The sequence below is a fragment of the Gobio gobio genome, assembly GCF_949357685.1.
Source record: "Gobio gobio genome assembly, chromosome: 22".
NCBI classification, from domain to species: domain Eukaryota; kingdom Metazoa; phylum Chordata; class Actinopteri; order Cypriniformes; family Gobionidae; genus Gobio; species Gobio gobio.
Genome location: NC_137118.1, coordinates 18,217,531 through 18,239,111, shown reverse-complemented (window position 1 = coordinate 18,239,111; position 21,581 = coordinate 18,217,531). Strand labels below are relative to the sequence as shown.

At 39.6% G+C, this 21,581-nt stretch overlaps 1 protein-coding gene across 3 annotated transcripts in view; it reads right to left on the bottom strand.

Annotated features, from left to right (window-relative positions):
• Positions 1-7,661: 7,661 nt before the first annotated feature.
• Positions 7,662-21,581, bottom strand: part of tbc1d10ab (TBC1 domain family, member 10Ab) — a 35,855-nt gene continuing 21,935 nt past the window's right edge. For 2 of the 3 annotated variants that reach the window (XR_013815601.1, XR_013815602.1), the window contains 5 exons: positions 20,443-20,508; positions 18,702-18,891; positions 17,838-17,992; positions 10,375-12,790; positions 7,662-10,275 (listed from right to left, as the gene is read on the bottom strand). Coding sequence is in view for 1 of the 3 variants with exons in the window: in XM_079804949.1 (XP_079661075.1) it covers positions 12,374-12,790; positions 17,838-17,992; positions 18,702-18,891; positions 20,443-20,508 (828 nt within the window). In the remaining 2 variants the exon portion in view is untranslated. Of the gene's footprint in view, positions 12,791-17,837; positions 17,993-18,701; positions 18,892-20,442; positions 20,509-21,581 lie in introns of all 3 variants that reach the window. The other variant, XM_079804949.1, reaches the window with a different exon arrangement.

Genomic DNA, 21,581 nt, shown 5'->3' with positions numbered 1-21,581 from the left:
AAATGTATATTATCAAATTATATTTTGTAATATAAAAATCAGTAACACTTTATTCCTTGTTACATATGTTACATGTACTTACTATAGTAATAACAGTAAATTATGCATAATTACATGCAACTAACCTTAACCAAACCAGTCACGCTTTATTTTAAGATGTCTTTGTTGCAGTGTAATTATACATTTAAGTACTAAGTAATATTAAGTAACTACATATATTTACTATATAGGGTTAGGATTAGGGTTTGGTTTGGTTTGGTTTGGTTTAGGGTTAGTTGCATGTAATTATGCATTATTTATAGCTATTACTATAGTATGTAACATATGTATACATATTGCTATAGCAATGACACTATATAGTGTTACCCCAAACCCTAACCCTAGAGTAAGTACATGTAGTTCATTAATATTACTCCGTACTTAAATGTGACACAGACAACTTAAAATAAAATGTAACATAAACTTTCTTTTTTTTTTACTTTGCGGTTTCAAATAGTTTGTTGTTTTAGATCCGGGGTTCTCAACTCTGGCCCTCTACGTTCACTGTCCTGCAGAGTTAAACCTGATCAGACACACCTGAACAAGCTCAACAAGGTTCCAATTCCAGGCAGGTGAGTTTGATCAGGGATTGAACTGATGCTGCGTACCAGGCAGGTTTTTGAGCCCGTAAGTTACGACTTCAAACCACGACTCACGACTTATGCTCATTTACAATCATTTCTATCACCAAAGGTGCTTACTCCTTTCTTATTTGAGGGAAACAGAGGAGAAAAAACGGCGCATAAGGCAAGAGAAGCTGTAATACCTTTTATTTTACGTTAGGCTATTTGTAAATTTGGTAATGTATTTGGTATTAATTTATTCTTGCACTCAATGGACTGAAAAATAGCTAACGCTAGAAAATAGCGTCTATTTCTCACCGTGTACGACTTTCATAAACTCTGCATCCGTAGGGGGCTGCCATTGTTATTTTGCGGGCTATGGGACGTCAGGGCGCGTAACGGGGAGTACATCGATCTTGTACGAGTTCATGGTTGGGAAGTCATGGGTTTGACTGCCGTCCCAGTGCACTTTCACGGGTAGAAGGTTGGAAAAACACGGGTTACGGGTTGCCTGGAACGCCGCATGAAATCTGCAGGACAGTGAACCTTGAGGGCCAGAATCAAGAACCCCTGTTTTAGCGTGACACATTGCAGGACATTGCTATCAGTGACTCTGACCTATCATGTCAAATACCCATATGGAGTTTGTCACACAATAACAAGAGTTTAGAGCTATTATTATTAATATCTTCATATATCATGGTGATGTGCATGGGAGCTGTCTTGTGGCGTACTAAACACTACTCATTCTGAAAGATATCTCATCAAAATGACACAAGTAGCTTTCAATGACCCTGAGAACTCATCACAGCGGGTTTAATCCTTGACGCCTATGCATATAGCCGTGTTATATATATATATATATTTTTTTTTTTTTTTTTTTTTTTTTTTTTTTTTTGCACGGATATAGCATTTAAAATTAGCATTTAAATATATAGCATTTAAAAGTTTTCATAAAATTAAGATTCGTCAATTTGGTTTTCATGGTGACTTTAAAATACTCAATAACCAAGGATATCCATCTGGTCAGCAGCCTCTGCACAGTTGAACTGTACGGCCGCCCTATGTCTGGGCATTACAGGTTTGACGGGGCGATGTCTGGGTCATCTGTCTCAGATTTTATGTCTTCCACAGCAGAAATACACTTTTTCATTTTTATTGAAGTAACCTTGTAAAATGACAGTAAGCATGAGAGAAAATGAGTGTCAGTGGCTGAGCAGAGGAGAAAATAGGAACAAAAAATGGAAAAGAAAGGAGTACAAAAGGAGGAAGAAATGGGAAAGCCACACAGTTGTTCCGTACGATCTGACATCCGCTACACCTCATGCAGGAGAGGGGATTTTTGTCTAAAGCGGTCATAAATAATCACAGTATTTCCTGCAGGATGGTTTATGAGCTTTCCCCACCGTGCTCAAGTCCCCAGATTGATTTCCAAAGGAATGTCCCAATGTACTGTGTATTTCATCCTCGTAGTTTGTGGAACCCATGTTTATGGAATATTGCATTATTTATTATAAATGATTATCCATTTTCATGTTCCTTCATAATCGTTCATCAAATTAACATCTCTTCTCTGATGACGTGTTTACTGGCGTGATGGCGGGGCAACCTGTCACTCACATGAGATCCACCAATAGCAAACCACAACCATCCAAACATCCAATCAATTCCCCATGGTCAAAATCAAGTCCCGCCCTATATTTGTTCTTGTTCGAGAAGCGGTTTCACTCTGATATACGTCACAATAGAGAAGAAAAGTCTATCCCAACTTCTGTTTCATGATTTTACAAATCACAGTGAGCTATGTTCAGTCCGAAATTCAATGGTTTAAGGAGAACACTGATACATCGCTTTACCGGAATTCGAGAGGGAAATTTTCCCACCAGTCATTGCACATCAGACCACTACTACATGAAGTTTGATGGAAATAAACGGCAAAGAGAGTTGCTTTAATTTGTCCATATGGGCAATTGTTCACGCATATAAAATATATTGCCACAGGTGTTTGTTTTGGTGAGTAAGTACATTTTGTTCTGCAAATGAGATATATAAGCTTTAGTCACATTTCCAGTACTACAAATCAGAGCTTTAAAACTGAAACTTAACCGTCCTTAAAATCGACATGAAAACTGTAAAATCAAATTAGTTAGACGTACTTTTAAAAAAGCATGCAAACCGATTGCCTTAAAAAAATGTTTTAAGTGAAATAGGAATAGTATGTTGTGCCATCAAATGCTTAGTTATAATAGTTCACTTACACAAGAGTTCTAGTAACTAAAAAAGAACTGTAAAGAGGACTTGATCTTTTACTTTAGATTTACTCTTGACTTAGTATAGCTACCGTTGTTGTTACCATTGTTGTGTTTTGCATGCTGAATGTTGAAGTCTATGTTTGACTCAAGCATGGTCAACTGCGAGATACTGTTACAAATAAAGAGGGATTATATCAGCCCAATTAAAAGTTTCACAGGTGTTTATGACGTAAGTGTTAGCACTAAAATATTAAACGATCATACTACGATATAAAGGAAAATATTAGGTTAATTTTAAAAGGTGACATTCATTTCTGACTAAATCAATAACTATAGTTAATTATTCAGTCAGAAGCTAGGTCAACTTTTAAAAGCAACCTACACTCTAAAAAATAACCCAAGTTGGGATGAAAATGGACTAACCATAGCAATTGGGTTGTTTTAACCCAGCATTTGGGTTGTTTTAACCCAGCGGTTGGGTTAAATGTTTGCTTAAAACAACCCAATTTCTGGGTTAAAACAACCCAATTGCTGGGTTAGTCCATTTTCAACCCAACTATTTTTTAGAGTGTATTTATTACTTATCTTCCTTTGAAACCAAATAGCTGTGATTTCTTGTTGCATTGCTGCATCAATAGGAACAGAGTTATAATAATATGAATGGTTCAAGTGCCCAACCAAAGTGAACACTGATCACCATAATGGTGTTTTTTTCATAATGGCACTCAAACTAATCAATTAATCTTAACTTGGGTTCCCTTTCAGTCGGTCACGTTCGACGTACGTCGGAACTGACCGACGAATTTGGATCTGATCTCAGAGACCAATCTACTTCGAGTGTGTTAAAAATGAGCCAATGGAGATTGGCATGCGATCCACGCATTCCACGCATTCCACGCTCCGCCCCGCGGTGCGGGTATAAATAAGGAAGTGGAATGCTTGATCATTGCTTTCTACTTTGGAGCCGAACAGTGAATATTTCCTGTTTCTACGAAGAGTGTGACTACGAGTCTCGTGAGAGGAACGACTGCTGCTTCCAGTGCGGGTGTGACGGCGCGTCTCAGCAGGTGGCCGCTTCAACGTTTGAAGTGTTTGACCCTGCGTCTTTTTCAAGATGTCATTCAAACCGTGTGTTTCTGGATGCGGTCGATTTCTTTCCCCAGTTGACGGTCACGTTCATTGTCTCACGTGACTACCCTCGATGATGGTGTGGCGAAGGGTTACGTGGCAAACAGTCGAGCGGTCTGTGGCGATGCAGCTGTGTCCCAAGACCGCTGCGGACTGGCGGGGAGCCCCGCGTCTCCCCTCCCAGGTGTGTAAGTTCTCGTCCGCACTAACGGGCAAGGCTTACATCACCTGTGGGGAAGCCGCATCATCTCTGCATGTCATGGCGCTCCTGCAGGTCCACCGGGCCAAGGCGCTTAAGGAATTGCATGAGGGTAGTTCCGACCAGGATGTTATGCAGGAACTGTGTGCGGCGACGGACCTCGCTCTCCGGGCGACGAAAGTCACTGCACGCTCCCTGGGTCGGACGATGTCCCCCTTAGTGGTCCAGGAACGCCACTTGTGGCTGAACCTGGCAGACATGTGTGAGTCCGACAAGGTCCGGTTTCTCAACGCCCCTGTTTGTCAGGCCGGCCGGCCTCTTCGGCGACGCCATCGAGAGCTTCACCCAGCAGTTCTCGGTGGCCCAGAAGCAGATGGAGGCCATCAAAAATATCCTGCCCCGACGACCCGCTGCTGCCTCCTCTACGAGGTGCCTCTACGCTTTGAAGTGGAACCTGTTAGTTTAATGGTGCTCTTCCCACCGGGAAGACCCCCGAAGGTGTTCGGTTAGTGTCGTGCTTTCTTTCCTGCAAGATGGGCTGGAGCGAAGGCTGTCTCCCTCCACCCTCAAAGTGTACGTCGCAGCAATAGAGGCGTATCACGACGCAGTCTAAGGTAAGTACTTGGGGAAGCACAACCTAATCGTCAGGTTCCTCAGAGGTGCGAGGAGGCTAAATCCTCCTCGTCCAAACTCGTTACCCTCATGGGACTTGGCACTAGTGCTCAGAGCACTTCACAGCTATCCCTTTGAGCCTTTGCAGTCTGTGGAGCTTAAAATCCTGTTCATGAAGACAGTGCTTCTGACGGCATTGGCCTCCATCAAGAGGGTAGGGGACCTGCATGCACTCTCGTTCAACGAATCGTGCCTAGAATTCGGGCCGGACAACTCTCACATTGTCCTGAGACCCCGGCCTGGATACGTGCCCAAGGTTACTACCACTCCATTCCGGGACCAGGTAGTGAACCTGCAAGCGCTGCCTTCGGAGGAGGCAGACCCAGCCCTGGCTTTGTTATGTCCTGTCCGCGCTCTTCGCGCTTACAATGACCGGACTCAAAGCTTTCAGACCTCAGAGCAACTCTTCGTCTGTTACGGAGGCCAGCAGAAGGGAAAGGCTGTCTCCAAGCAGAGTTTAGCCCACGGGATAGTGGATGCTATCGTCTTGGCTTACCAGTCCCAAGACGTGCCTTGCCCGTTCGGGTTGCGAGCACACTCAACAAGGAGTGTTGCTTCCTCCTGGGCACTGGCTCAAGGCGCCTCACTGACAGATATATGTAGAGCTGCGGGCTGGGCGACAACTAACACGTTCGCTAGATTCTATAGCCTCCGTGTAGAGCCGGTATCTTCCCGCATCCTCGCCCCCAGTGGCCAGTAGCGCTAAGTGCCCGTTCTAAGTGTCGGCTTGCAACGCCACTCCCGCTCTCTGGGCCAGTTACGTGCGTTTATTGTCTCCAGTTGTGTTCCCCGGAAACGGCTATCCCTGTCGAGCTCCTCCGTCACCCCTTCGGTGCCAGACGTTGCGGCCGTCTGACGCCAGGCCTGGACCCGTATGCTTGTGAAACGTGTGTGTAGGCTGGGTTCCATATGTAGCGGTTCCCTCACGGCAACCCCATATGTGTATTCTTCCACGGTATCTGCTACCCTACTTGGCTAGCCCTGTGTCTTTCCCTTGACAGAGCCTTCTCTGTCGTCTCTGGGCGTGTTCTTTCCCCCCTGGAACCAGGCTGGAACAACCCCAGAGACTGCCATTTGTTGCACTACCCTGCTAGCACTACCCTGCTAGTCCTTATGTGTATTCCGCCACCAATCCTTCCACTGAAGGACGTGGCTCCCCAGCGTACCGTCTCCCGAGACGGGCATGCTTTCCCAGCGTTATCCAATAGTCACACTGAGTGGGTCTGGCAGAAACAGCAGTGACTGACCACCCTGCTTGGAGCCCTGACTTCCGTACCATCTAAGACGGTAGGGCCAGCCTCCTGGTGTTTTGGTAGGGATCCCAATTCGTCTGTCAGTTCCGACATACGTTGAACGTGACCGACTGAAAGGGAACGTCTCGGTAACATATGTAACCCTCGTTCCCTGAAGGAGGGAACGGAGACGTACGTCCCGTCGCCAGGTGCTGCGCTTCCGCTAGGGGGCCGAGTCACTAGTTAGACTCCTCAGCAGAAAAAAGCAATGATCAAGCATTCCACTTCCTTATTTATACCCGCACCGCGGGGCGGAGCGTGGAATGCGTGGATCGCATGCCAATCTCCATTGGCTCGTTTTTAACACACTCGAAGTAGATTGGTCTCTGAGATCAGATCCCAATTCGTTGGTTAGTTCCGACGTACGTCTCCGTTCCCTCCTTCAGGGAAAAAGGGTTACATACGTAACTAAGACATTTTCTGAGTAAACAAGGAATAGTATGTGAATAGTACAGATTACTAGATTTTTACAATTAAGTTAAGACATTAAGTTGAAGTTAACTAAAAAGTGAGAATCACTGTTGGATTTTACAGTGTAGTTGGGATAGTCTTTTCTTCCCTATTGGCCGTGTATTCGGGTGTAACTGCTTCTCGAACAATAATAAATGTAGGGCGGGAATGTTTTTTTGTCCATAGGGAATTTTGTCCAAGGGGAATTGATTGGATGATTGTGGTTTGCTATTGGTGGATCTCATGTGAGTGACAGGTTGCCCCGCCCTCTTGCCAGTAAACACATCATCAGAGAAGAGATGAGATGTTGCTGCAAGATTCAATCATTTATAATAAATACTGAAATATTCCATCAAAGGAATATTGTCATTTTTGATTTCATGGTGACTTGTACTACTAATTTGATCGCAATCACAAAAATCGCAAATAAAACGTTTGCATTTTATGGATCTTTTGAAGTACAGGCATATCCTGTGATTAGCCAGTTTGTGGCCAATAGTAAATCAGTTTGATCCATTGATGTTTTCACCATGGATTTAACATTTACACCGTATTCTCTTTACGTTAAAAATCCTTTTTATTAAATAAAATCAAGGACTGACAAAAGAAAAAAATAGAATTGATGAATTTATAGTTTTGTTTTACTGTAGTTAAAACGGAAGCACCTTATTTAGCTGTGTCCTTGATACACATGATGTTACATACTTACCATAGTAAGAATAAACCCTACCCTAAACCTATAGACTTTTTAAACCCCGGTTACTGACTTTATTTGAGGTTTGACTAATGCATTTGTCAGAATGGGGTTGGATCACTTTGGCACATCCGCTGACAGGAGGGGGTTCTGGGAAACACTGAGATGAGGAGATGAGAGCACGCCAGCATCTTTGACATGCAAATCTCCGAGAGCTGAGCTGAAGAAGCGAGGACAACAGGTGTCCAGTCCGCACAGCCACAGTACCCTCTTTCACCTCTCCTCATCCCTCATTCCATCTCACTCTCCCCTCCGTACCCTGCCTGACTCACTAATTACAGACGCAAAGAATCATTCACCGAGAGACATTCTGAGAGTATCAAATTTATTTCATCATGAAAAACTGCTCGAAATTTCATTTGCATACAGTAGGACGTAACAATTTCAGTGTGAATAAGAAAGACTGCAGGAAAATAAAATCTAAAATAACTAATTTCTTATCAAAGCGATGTCGTGTGGGTTCTCCAAAATAGTGCTGCAATGCAACTGGTTCCTTTCAAGGGCTCTAAAATGTATATCTTTGAACCACTGCATCAATGAAACCTGTATGGTGAAGACTTTACAATAATGTCTCATTTGTTAACTACATTAGCTAACATGAAATAACAAAATGTCTAAAGCATAAATGTAACATTTTATTTTAAGGTGTCCATGTTACAGTGTAATTATACATTAAGTACTAAGTAATAGTTTGATTGACAGGCGATCTGACCAATCACAATCACCGAATCTGCCATTTTGTCCGCAAAAGCATTCAGGAGAGTTGGTAGATTAACGTTGGTGGACTTGAACTTGGAAAAACGGTGTGTACTGACGTCTTTCCGCGGTTGAAACAAAATTTCTTTTAGTGTTCATTCATGTTTATTTCGTGCTTATCAATGAACTAGAAGGAAGAGATAATCGGTTCACGAGCAGCTTTAACTGAGGCGCTACAGCGATCACGACACGTAAAAGCCACAAAATGGTATTTATTGTTTACATTTCTTTTTAAAAAATTACAATTTCAAAGTTGAGACTTTGTTTCATATCAAAAGTTCTATCTGTCAGCGTGTTGTAAGTGTCCTCTTTGCTCCGCGATGTATTTTCTCTACGTGAGAATGTGTGTGGTGTGAGAGCGCAATGGCTTGTCGGACATAGCAAGGGGGCGGGTCTTTGCGAACTACACTTCCTATATAATTAGGGTTAGGGTTTTGTTTAGGGTTATGCTGCGTTCCAGGCAGGTTTTTGAGCCCGTAAATTACAACTTCAAACCACGACTCACGATTTTGTAGTGTTCAAGGCAAAGTCACGCCAAACTGCCTGAGCGCAAGGAATTGTGTGGTAGTTAGATGTAAACAAAGCATGGCGGACTGTACGGGGTGTATGCTCATTTACAATCATTTCGATCGCCAAAGGTGCTTACTCCTTGCTTATTTGAGGGAAACGGAGGAGAAAAACTGCGCAGACGGCAAGAAAAGCTGTTATATATTTTATTTTACGTTATTTGTATATTTGTTTCATTAACACTGCATCCGTAGGGGGCTGCAATTGTTGTTTCGCGGGCTGTGACGTCAAAACTCGTAACTGGGAGTACATCGATCTAGTACGAGTTCACGGGTGGGAAGTCACGGGTTTGGCTGCCGTTACAGTGCACTTTCACAGGGAGAAGGTTGGAAAAACACGGGTTACGGGTTACCTTGAACGCGGCATTAGTTGCATAATATATTGCTATTAATACATGTAACATGTAACAAGGCCACTAAAATAAGTTACCCATTATTCTAACTTTTGATGTTAAAGATGAATAAATCCTGTAACCTGTATTGCTCATTGTTAGTTAATGCACTATTTAATGTTAACGACAATGGAACATAATTGGAAAGTTACCAACATATGATTAAGAAAATTAATTGTTACACTTTATTTTAGTGTCTTTTACAGTGTAATTATAAATGTAATAATAATGAACTATATGTACTTACTATAGGCAGTATAGGGGTTAGAATTGAGGATTGGTTTAGGGTTAGTTACCTTTAATTATGCATAATTTATAGTTATTACAACTACAGTATACACGTAACATGCAACTAGGACATGGTAAAATAAAATGTTACCCATTAATCTTAACTTTAACAAAGATATAATAAATCCTGTAACAAATGTATTGCTCATTGTTAGTTAATATTTACACTGCTAAAAATGCTTTTCTTATTTAGTATTTTTGTCTTGTTTCTAGTCCAAACATCCAACAATTCTTAAAACAAGAAGCATTTACTAGACAAGTAAAAATTATTGTCTTGTTTTGGGGGAAAATAACTTTAAATTAAGTGAGGTTTTTTTGCTTAAAATGAGCAAAATAATCTACCATGGGGTAAGCAAAATAATCTTAATTCAAACAATTAATTTTGAGTTATTTTTCCTAAAACAAGACAACTTTTGCTTCTTAAATGTAAGAATTTTTAGATATTTGGACTGGAAACAAGACAAAAATACTAAGTAAGAAAAGCATTTTTTGCAATGTATTAACTATGGAACCTTATTGTAAAGTAACCAACATATGACAGAAAATTAAGTGTTACACTTTATTTCAGTGTCTGTTACAGTGTAATTATAAATGTAATTACAGAGTAATATTTATTAATGAACTTTGGGTTTGGTTTAGTTGCGTGTAATTATGCATGATTTATAGTTATTACTACAGTAACTAGGACACTAAAATAAAGTGTTACCAAATTAAGAATATGCTTCTCACATTAATAATGTAATATAGCTTTATTACAGCGTTGATTTGGGGACTAAATCTATATGAGAATACCTTCTCAACTCCAATGCATGTGATTTCCCACAAGAGGATTGAACCTAATTCTAAAAAGCTTAATAAATATGACACCCGGATCATCAGCGTATAAAATTCAGCAATCAATAGAGATCACGCATGCATAAGTATCTGTTTGAGGTTCCTCATAGTGAAATATTGGATAAATGATGTCAGTTAAATGAAATAACATCTGATACGAGCTAGATAGCTAGCTCACAAAATGATCACTTCCTCCCAAAGAAAAAGACCCTGACCAATGTGTGCATACATAGGGAAATCATGCCATAAATGATCATATAATATCTCTATAATATCTTACAAGAAGCCATAGCAAGAAGAGAAAGTCTCATATAGAGTCAATATTGTCTTGGCTATTCTATATACATCAGAGAAAATAAATCCATAGATATTTAAAAAATATAATTTTTTTTCCACCCTACAAAAGGTCAGAGGATTGTGCCCTACAGCATCCCTTCATTTTTAGTAAATCAAGATGGCAATGTGCAAAAACAATCTCTTGGTCAAGAATTTGACAGTCGAAGTCATGTATATACAGTTAACTTACACATAAGATAACATTGGACCGCAACAGAAATACAAAGATGATGATAATTGGAACATATGTACGCAATGTGCACAGTATCTGTCATGACAGTGTGCACACCTGCTTGGCTTTTATAATGTTTCTCCCAAAAGTTCATTCAATGGATTCATTATGATTTACTTTTGCAGGGAATTAAAATCTATTCCACAAAAGAGTAAAATGGTGGTTTATAAAGCATGTTAATTTTTGGCACTAAGTTAAATAGTTGTATATAATTCATGTCAGAAAACATGAACCTGTCTATTTTTTTGTCATGTGATGTAACCTCTCCCAATTCTGCTCTAGAGCTCAAGAAGGTGAACTGCAACTGAATTTGGGATGGAAAAGAATAGCTCAATAGAGTCCCTTAGTGGTCAAGACAATGAATTACAACCGAATTCACCTCGGAAAAATATTTGCTGCCATGAAGATGCAAAATTATCCACTTATCTTGATGCTAATGACGAGCACTTTAAGGGTTAATTCTGTTATTATTTACTCACTCTCATTTTTCTGAAGAATATTTACACAGCTCTTCTGACCTAAAAGTTAAAGAAACACCATAAAAGCAGTCTATATGAGCATATGATGTCATATTAACTACTTTTTTTGGAGCTTGATAAAGACTGGTCACTGTGGAAAAGTGCAGTGTAAAGATTCTTCAAAATTGCTGCTTTTTGGTTCCACTGAAGAAGAAAAAAACATGCAAACTCATTTATGTATTTGAATTGCATATGAAATTTCCATCCACTTGGATTACACAGCACAAAAATGACTAAATAAATAAACTTAATGTGATGAATATTTGTCAGTCATACATAAATAGAGCTGGTAAGAAACAGGTGTGGCATAGTTTATTATTAACTATTTGCATCTATTTGATTTTATTTAAATATTTCTAAATGCATTCATCCTAACTGCTTAGAAATGACCATACATCTGTTCTAAATTTACGCAGTTAAAAAGTATGGTTAGAAAATGGCTAGCCGTGGATATTCTTTCAGTTAAAATGAATTAAACAAATTGGATTGATTTATGACCCGTTTTACCCGTTTAATTAATATATGACTGAAAAATCTGAATTTTTTAAATTAAATGTATTAGTTCATTTATTTTAAAACTGTGTAAGGTTGAACATTTTATAGGCAATTCAAATACATAAATCTTTAATTTAGGAATATATATATATATTTGTTTGAGTATTTCTTTGAAAGTACAAAAACAGACAAATGTAATCTCCTGAGGAAGATGGAGGAAATGTACTTGCATCCCACTACAGTGTGTCCTCTGTACTTGCTAGCAGGAATCCTAACTAGTTTAAACAGCATGAGAACATCTGCATCCGGCGCAGCTCATAAACGCTTCATTTAGAGATCGCTTTCGTCTATTTTTCCTTCCATTTCCAAACATGCACATATACATATAATCATGTAAACACACTTTAAAGCTCATGATGTAAAGTTTCATCCTCTGTAATAACTTCTCCTATGTGACTCCCACAAGTATAGTTTGGTCCAGTTGTGTCACGTGAACTCCCCTTTGATGCAAAATCCTGAGAGTGGGGAGGCAGGAGCGGACTGATGCCAGATGTTTTAGCGCAGAAAACATTCAGTGGGCGGCACTGGCGTCTCTCTTCCAGCGGTTTTACAGGTAGGTGTCGTGCTCTGCGCTACTAAGACTCTGACTGGAGCTCTGCAGGGGCGCGTCTTTTTGCAGGTGCGGCGAGAGGTTGTCGGTCGCTAATATTGGTTCACTGGGTAACAGGTACGGATTAAGGGGAGGCGAGGTGTTATTGGTGTCTTTTTTCTTCTCCGTTTTGCTCTTCTTGGATTTTTTCCCTTTGTCTGCCTGGCTCTCTGTCGTCTGCGGTGCCTCGACGATGATTGTGGGGTTTTGTTTGAGGTCCTGGCGACTGGGCGGCTCAGCGGCCATGATGGCTTTGGCACCGTGCATTCTGGGTGGGGATTTACAGTGCAGCTCTCCGTGGGTCTCCTTCCAGCGGCGGAGCTGAGAGAGGTGCTCCTTCTCTATGTCTCGCTCAGACACGGGCAATTCAATGACCTGACAGGGTGGGGAGATATACGTTTTAAAATGTTCAATAACAATAATAGAAAAGGGAAAAAAAACACTGTTTTACATAATTAAACTCTGTATTGTCAAAGTTGATATTGTGGCTTTATATTTGGTCAGACACTTGCATGTGTCATTATATTATTAACATTTTACCAAAATTTAGCGAAATCCCATTGTGGCGAGGTTGGCGAGCGAGAGACGTGGGAGGAGCGAGCGAGACCGGTGCGTGATTGAGAATGAGCGTAACCTGCGAGGCACACCGGTCTCGAGTAGGGTTGGGTACCAAACTCTGTACTTTTAAGGGCACCGACCGAATTACGTCGGTACTACCGAGTACCGATTCACGTTAAATCAATCGGTACCAAATTTCAGCCCCTGAGAACGCATCTAGTGATATAGACTAGTGTCTGTGAATATTAAACCGCAAAAAGACTATTTAAATATGAATCCTGCGTGTCTCCGTGCGAATGAATGCCATAGCGCAATTTACCTCACACACACACACACACACACACACACACTCACTAATTCAAGAATCGCGCGTGAGGTCGCATGTTTCCATCTCTGCAGTCTCATACGAGGACATGAACGTCATCTCCAGAGCCACTGAGTGTCACTTTATGAGCATTTTACCATTTCATTTGAGAAAAACTACTGTCATATCATAAACACAGAAACTCAAAGCTCTTAACGGCAACCCGTCAAAATAAAAGTTTGGCTTAACTTGACAAATACATTACTGTTGTACAGTAGAATTTAGATACGTCTCAATGTAATAATAATACTAAGACTAATGTAATAATAAATTATCACAACTGTAATTTTTAAGTAATAAATTCAAATTTTCATGTTTTAATTTTAACCATATAAAAGCTCAGTTGTACAGGACTCTGTTTGACAAAACAAAAGTTTAATTAAATTAAAAGATAAATTAAATTAATGTCTTATGTCTTCATTTGATTATCAGAAAAAAACATAACATAATTTGTGGGAAATCTAAATTAAATTAAAAATAAATAATAATATGGTTGTTTTTATTAATTAAATTAAGTCCCTTGTAGCCTACTCTTTACTAGTAAATATTCATACATTTATACAAACATCACAGACAATGGCAGACAGCGACCAGAGCAGCTCTGACATAATGTCAATTACACTTCTATAAACGACTTACAGGTTCTTTACAGTTATTGATGTAAACATCCCTAAAGTACCGAAAAAAAGTACCGTTGGGTACCGGTACCGATACCGGTTAAAATGTGAACGGTACCCAACCCTAGTCTTGAGTCCTCTCATGAGGGAGCCCGGAGGCATATAAGGACGAGCGACACCAGTGAAGGGCGAGAGAGAACCAGGCCTGGACTTTACGTTGTGTTTTGTTTACGTTTTGTTATGTATGTGTGTGTGGCAGTCGTCCATGAGGGGCTGCCGCTTTTACTTTCATTTTGTTCATTTATTTATTAAAGTCTTTAAATGTTTGCCGGTTCCCACCTCCTTCTTCCCATAACAACGAACTGTGTTACACTCCTGTTATAAAAGATGAAGTGCTTCGCACAGGCTATTTTAGCTATGAATCGGCGACAAATGCTAGACTAAGACACTCTTCTCTGCTCCTCAAATACATAAAACATTAGCATTTATATATAGTGTTTCTTGAATGCTGTACTTATTCAAAGAACCTGGGTCCGGATTCACGAAAATCTTCTTAAGAAAGAAGTTAAGAAAATTCTTAAGATAAATTCTTAAGATAAATTCTAAGAAGTTCCTAAGAATGTTCCTAAGTGCAATTCTTGAAAAATTCTTAAGTTCTCAAATATTTTACTTAAGAGGAAAATAAAAGGTGTTATATGGTGTTATTTTATTGAAAGGTATTACTGAACACTCGCTGAATGAAAAACACCTCAAAGCTTGTCGTTTTGCGCTTCCTGCAGATTACCGTAGATATCATAATAAGTGTGCAGACTATTTTCGTTGTGACTGGCTTGACGGGAGTAAATCACTCAATGTTGTGTTTTTAATGTGCCGTGTCTGTAAAATCGTTATTTTATAAGAGCCTAGCCGTTTATCAAGAACGCTACTCGGGTACCAAAGATCGGCCGTTAGATCGACACAAGATGAATCATATCTCAGAGATGTCAGAGGCCGCGGCAGACGGCAGAAGGACTAGCCGAGGTAAGGCTGCTCTCGGCGGGGTTAACGAGTGATGAACACCTGGATCTCACAACTCCGAAAACGGCAGATAAAATGGTAAAATATAAATAAACCACAGATTTAATCTTTAAATGAGTACATTCTCACCTGAAAAAGTCTTAAAACTACAATTTGTGACACATTAACAGTAGAATTTGTATTTAAGATTGGTTGGAGGTTATCCTAACGTTAAGAAGTTATTTACAATGATTTTAAAGAACATTATTTTCGTGAATATGAATACATCTTAAATCTTATCTTAAGAACAATCATAAGAAAAAAGATAAGAACATTCTTAAGAAAAGTTTTTGGGAATACAAAATATTCTTATATTTTTTCTTAAGTTAAAATATAAGAAGAAATGGGCAGTTAAGAATAATTTCATTCTTAAGAATGTTTTGTGAATCCGGCCCCAGTTCTTCATTTATCCTTGCTTTGCAAATAAGCAGTGACGGTCCAAACTGCGTGCGGTTCATTCACGATTAGGGATGGGTATCGAGAATTGGCTCCATTTAAGAATCGGTTCCAAATTCCCCAGAACCGGTGATTCGATTAGAAACGCCATTTTAAACCATTCAAGCTCAAAAGACTTGCGTGCTGTTTTCATCCAAAACGAGAGCACAGAAAAAGTAATTTTAATGTGATTTTAAACATTCGAGTGCAAAGACATGCTCATGGTTTTCTGTGCTGCAGACACACGTGTGCACAGAATGGCTTCTCACGATGATGAACTGAGTTCTCTTCCTCGTCTTTTTTCACAGCACACGAACGGACAAATACACACAAAAATATGTCAAAATATTCTTGAAAACACAGTTGGTTATGTCTTAAGACAGTTGAGAAGAAAATATGAAAACGTATGTTAAATCCATGCAGCTCTTAAAGTGACGGTAGATTTTCCGGATGCCATCTCTATGACAACATTAATCAAACAAAAGACAACGAGAAAAGTCACTCGCTGTTCTAGACAGAATAAAATGTAATTATATTTGTAATGTATAGCCTATATTTTATTAATAAAGTGCAGTGTTATTTTACATTTGATTATACAGTTTCTGTAAATGTGAAAATGAAAATGAAGATAAACCTGAAAATGTTTATTTCAATCGTATCTTTGTTCAATTGTGTTTATTTGTGCAATTGATCATTTATTTGTTCTTTTTTAATTACTGAGTATTTATTTGTCTTTAATAATGCTTGTTAGTTAGATTAGTTGTTTTCGCTCTGGTATTTTTTAACGATAGGCAAAAGTTCCTTTTAAGTGTAAGTGTTCTTAGCCTGTTGATTTTTGTTCATGGTATTCAGCTACAATGAAATGTTTTACAATAAGGCTTAAGAGTTTAATGGAAATGTGAGGCTTAGTCACAAGCTCTTTTTAAATTCTTTTCATTGGTTAAATATTTGCAAAACCCATAGACAAGTAACGAGTAAAGGGTTACCAATAGTAATGATTTATGAAAGAAAATATATTTCATTACTAAGGGTGTCACGATTTCGATTTTAAATCTAAATCGACTGAAATTAAGTCACAATCTCGAACTTTGAATTAAAAAATGGAATCGTCGATGCTGCCACGGCCCCATGTCACGTCCTGTTGCTTCCCAGCCAAGCGGAAAAAAACAATCGTGTTGAAGTGCTGTGAGTCAACCTCAGCTACAGCCACTCAAAAGATAGCATGGCAACTGCAGATGCAGGAGACCCATCGACAGAACTTGAACCCCGTCCTCTTTCACCGAAGTCGTCGGTGTGGAAGTATTATGGATTTCCAGTGAGTTATGATGACAACGCTCGCGTGCAAATGCAATTACGTGCGTGTTACGAGTATTCATAGCCGCAGACATGCGACCTTATTCGGTGGTGGAAAACTCCGGTTTTAGGCATTTAATTTGCGCGCTAGAACCACACTAAGAAATTCAAGGTAGAACGCATCTCGCAGCTATGGTGAATACCTCCATGTACAATAATGTAAAGGAGAAAGTTATTGAAGGTCTGATCACCGCACATTTAGTTGCCTTGACTATAGTATTTTAGCAATAGTTCAGCAGTTCTCTTTCCATATTCTTCTTTAAGAAAATTGTTACAGTTGTCTTGTCTTGTTCTATTATAAAAAAAATGTTTGACAACTCAAAGAGCAGCTCTAAACAACATAGCCTATCCGTCTTTAGGAAGAACATGAAAGAATGAAAAAATACAGTCATCATTCTCAGGGGATAAAAAGTAGTTATCAGTGTGGTATATGTTCAACTGTTGGGAAATAGTTTGTTAAGACATTAATTGTTCAGAGAAGACTATGGACACGGCTGTTTTATTGTTTTTGTTTGTTTTGTTGTGAACTTGAATGTCATCTGTGAAGAAGACTGCACTTACAAAAGAGAAACTAGATGGCAGGTTATTTTGCTTAAGTTTTCAATTGACTGAACACTGAAGATGGTACATTGCGAACAAAGGTCAGATATTATATTGCATAAAAGTCTAGTCTAAAAATGGCAGCAACCAATGCTTAAAAAAAAAAATGTAAAAATCGAATCGAACCGTGACCTTAGAATCGGAAATTTAATCGAATCAAGGATTTGGAGAATCGTGAAACCCCTATTCATTACATTTTCTGAACATTCTAAGGATTATGACAAGGCAAATCAAATTGTACCCAAAGCAGGCATGTGCCAAAAAGACATGTTCCAACCAGCAGGGGGAGACACAGGTTATGTTTGGCTGTTGCTGACTACATACTGCACCTTATGTAATGTAATACTGCCTACTGTTTCTATTCATAATTATAATATAATATTATATTAAATATCAATATTATAGATATAATATAATAAAAGGTATATGAGTGCTATACCTCTTGCACTAGGAAAACCTCATGCATGTATCGTGGCTCAATAGATCTGAGCAGCTCCATGGTCTCATACTGGCCCTGACACGCCTTCAGTTTCTCTTGAGATCCCAGCATGCACTTCAGCAGCACCAGACCCACACGGAAGATGATCTTCACTCCTGCATCACACACAGACAGAGACAGGCATTTCCATTGGGTAACCGTTTAAATGCTTAAGTTAGAAGCATTTGCAGTACTTGTACATCCGTCTAAGGCTGTCTCAAGTAGCTCAGTATTTATTTTAGAAAATGTTTAAAAGCTCTGTCAAAATCTTTTGCGTTACCCTGAGAAACTTTGCGATCGCTCACAAAAACCTTTGCGTTCCCCCGAGAAAATTTGCGTTCGCTGGCAAAAAGTTTTGCATTTGCTTGCAACGAAAAGTTGCCAGAGCGAAAAGTTTCAAGGAACGCAAAAGCATTGACTTATTACTTTTACATATATCTCATATTTTTTTTCCACTGCCTTATCCCTTTAGGGGGTCCGTAGCTTTACCATTATTCTAAAATGTGTCAAATAATAATACAAATTAGTTGACTGGCAGTCTATGTGTGTTGGAACCTGCATACCTCAAGTAAGCAAACTTTGGGTTAATCAACCGAGAGTTCAGGGCACATGTGACGGTAAGTTAACCTTGCTTTCTGGAATACCTCTCTGAAGTGAGCATGCTAAACATTTACATGTCTGCTTTGGCATAAAGTTATTGCACTCTGCAAGTAAATGTCACAAGTAGCAAGGTGCAAATCCAGTAAATACCTCTGCGGAGGGGTAAGCTGTCAACAATGGGCCAAGTGCACACAGTGTCAAAGGGGCCTTTAATGTAAGTCTCACCCTCACAGAAGAACATGTCCCACACGCGAAGTACAGAGGACCAGGGCAGCGTTCTAGAGAAGGCACACATGAACCACTCGGTCATGTAGAGAATAGGGTCAATCTTGTGTTTCTTCAGATGCCGGTGGGCCACCGGGGACACGCGCTTGAGCAGAGCGAACAGGATCTCGCCGTCTAACTGGATGGCCTCCTGTGCAGAGAGAGACGGGGAAGAAACAAAGAAAGATGACAAAGTGAAGTCCGGGATGTATTGAAGTGGATCCATTTCCCTATATCCACTTTCCATTTTAAAGAGATTCCAAGCATGCAAATTATCTGTGGTGAATGAAGAGTTTCGCTGATAAGTTTCTACAATCTGACACTGCGAATACAAGGATGTGTTAAACAAATTTTGTGATGGCAACAATTCACACGCTTAACACAGAAATGGTAAGAGGAAACCCTGCAGGCGATAGAGAGAGAGAGCAAGATCCTGATGTTGGTTTTATCTAGCTCACGCCTTATTTGACGTGCAAGGCCCTGCCGCCCACTCTGGAACATTTGCCCTTACAAGAAGACTTCACATAATGTTGGATTGCACTGGATTCCTGGTAATGGAACATCCCCCCCATAAAAAACATTACGCAAAGAAAATATTTATTCCTTAAACTGCAAGTAAGTTGAAAAAGACCGTTGAGGACAGTAGTTTGTTAATACTAAAGATTGTACTGGTCCATTTGAGAGCCTAATTAATTAAAACCCTACTACGCGTCCTAAAAGACAGCTGACCCCACTCACAATGAAGTCCTATTGGTCCACAAACCTGACATTAAACATTAAAAATTTCATGATTGGCTGTAACTGTTGCATTCCTTTTTAGTTTAGTCAATCCTGACACCTAAACTCATGATGGTTGACTTATTGATAACTACAGCAACAGTTTAGCCTGTTTTGTGTCAGGTATTGTTGACCAGAATAGGACTGTTTGTTTGTGTGCCTCCCTCTTTTTTCCCGCAAATTTTCTGTAAAAAGCAGTCCAAAAAACACAGTTATCACCATTTCTTGTGGCCGTCGTCCACAATGTTTGTTTACTCTAAAGTCACGTTTGACCATGATCTATTTTGCGAGATTTCCCATGTTCACAGGCAGGACTCTGGTTGTTTGTAATTTAATTTGTTAGTGTGTGTTGTGCTGCTGGAACAAACCTGTTAAATCTATGTTTTTTTGTGGTCTCTATAAGATAAGATCTTAATCTTTTTGTGTGGGCCAGCCTTTATTTTTTGGGAGTAAATTCATAGAATAAGGTTGTCGAATGGGGCCAAACTCACTGCAGTTAGTACGTGGCTAGAGTAGCAGCACTGAAACCTCTGTTCACAGTGCTAACAAACAGAAGTCATAAAATCCCAAGCGAAGTAGCTATTGTTCTGCGCAAGTCTTGTTGAGAAAGGGCGCTTCAGATGCAGTTTAACTAGGTGAGCCTAGTTAATCAGTTCTGATGGGTTAGACAGGTTGTGAAGTGTACAAGAGAAGCAACCCTTGAACTCTGATCACTCTGAACAACAGCTCTCTACATCAGCATTTTTCCCTTAGCAGAACCGTGTTGCTGAACGTGATTACAAATTCAACATGAGAGCATCAGAATCTGGTCACCAATCGATCTAGTGTTTTGTCAGGATGATCGATTGCTCTCGTGTGGATCTGAGGGTTGACAACATGCAGATAAGTGCTGAATGGAGGAGGACTGTGTGTTTTCTGCTCTTACCAGGCCTGCGCTGTAGTATCCGGGCAGATACTTCTCACAGATCTGGACCAGACCCCAGAATGCATCCTACCGGAGCATGACCATAAAAGAATAAGAGAACAGAAGAGGGTATGAGCTTGACTCGCTTCTGTACTCAATACTAGTCGTTTACACACACATATTCATACATTTGAATGTTTTGCTTTATATTTTTACAAAGGTTAAGTTTAAATTAGTCGTGTTAATGTTACATTTTAAAATGAATACATTATGGTATTTGGAAAAGTGTATATAGAAATAGAATATAGTATATAGTATATAGAAATCAAAATAATTTCATTTTGCATACGTTCGTTTTCACTCACGCCAGGTTCAGAGAAATGTCCACTCAGAAGATGAGCAAGGTGAGGGAGTATTTTGACAGCCTACACAAAACTTTTCTGTTTTCTTCCATGTCATGTCAAACTAGCTGCCGATAGGCTTGTTATACTACCGATTATGAGGGACAATATAATATGAAATATTTTATCGGATTAACACAGCGACGCGATAAGATTCCAACGAAAAGCAACTTGTCTGTCCAAACCAGACGCCACGCGACTACGAGATGGGACAAATCAATCAAAAACCACAGCCAATCAGAACAGTGTGTGGGCGGGCTCTCGCAGCAAGTGTACGGCACCAGAGATTAATCTTGACGGCACTCGCAAGGAAATGGATAAGTACATTATCAAATTCACATATATTACACCATTTAAACATTACTAAAAGCACATACTGAGTTACTAAAACAATCTTTGCCATAGAATATACTTGTTTGTTCACAGTTTGAACGTTTAATTTAGGTCTGGGGATCCATTGTTGTTTTTAGTATGACTATGTTACAAAGCTGGGAGCACTAAATGATATTTAAAGTCAAATTATACGCTTTTAACATTAAATAAAGCACATAAACACTACCTGAGATTATCATTGCCATGTTTTGTGTTGTTGTTCCATCCGCAACGTTGCAGAAATAGAAACCGTTACTAAAATAGAATCATTGCGTGTTGCCGTCGCAACTGGTTAGGACAAAAACTCTAACTAACATGGAAAAGATACCTTTTATCGCACGTCATGGCAAGTGTAGTCAGCACAGTGTAAAGGAGAAACATTCAAAC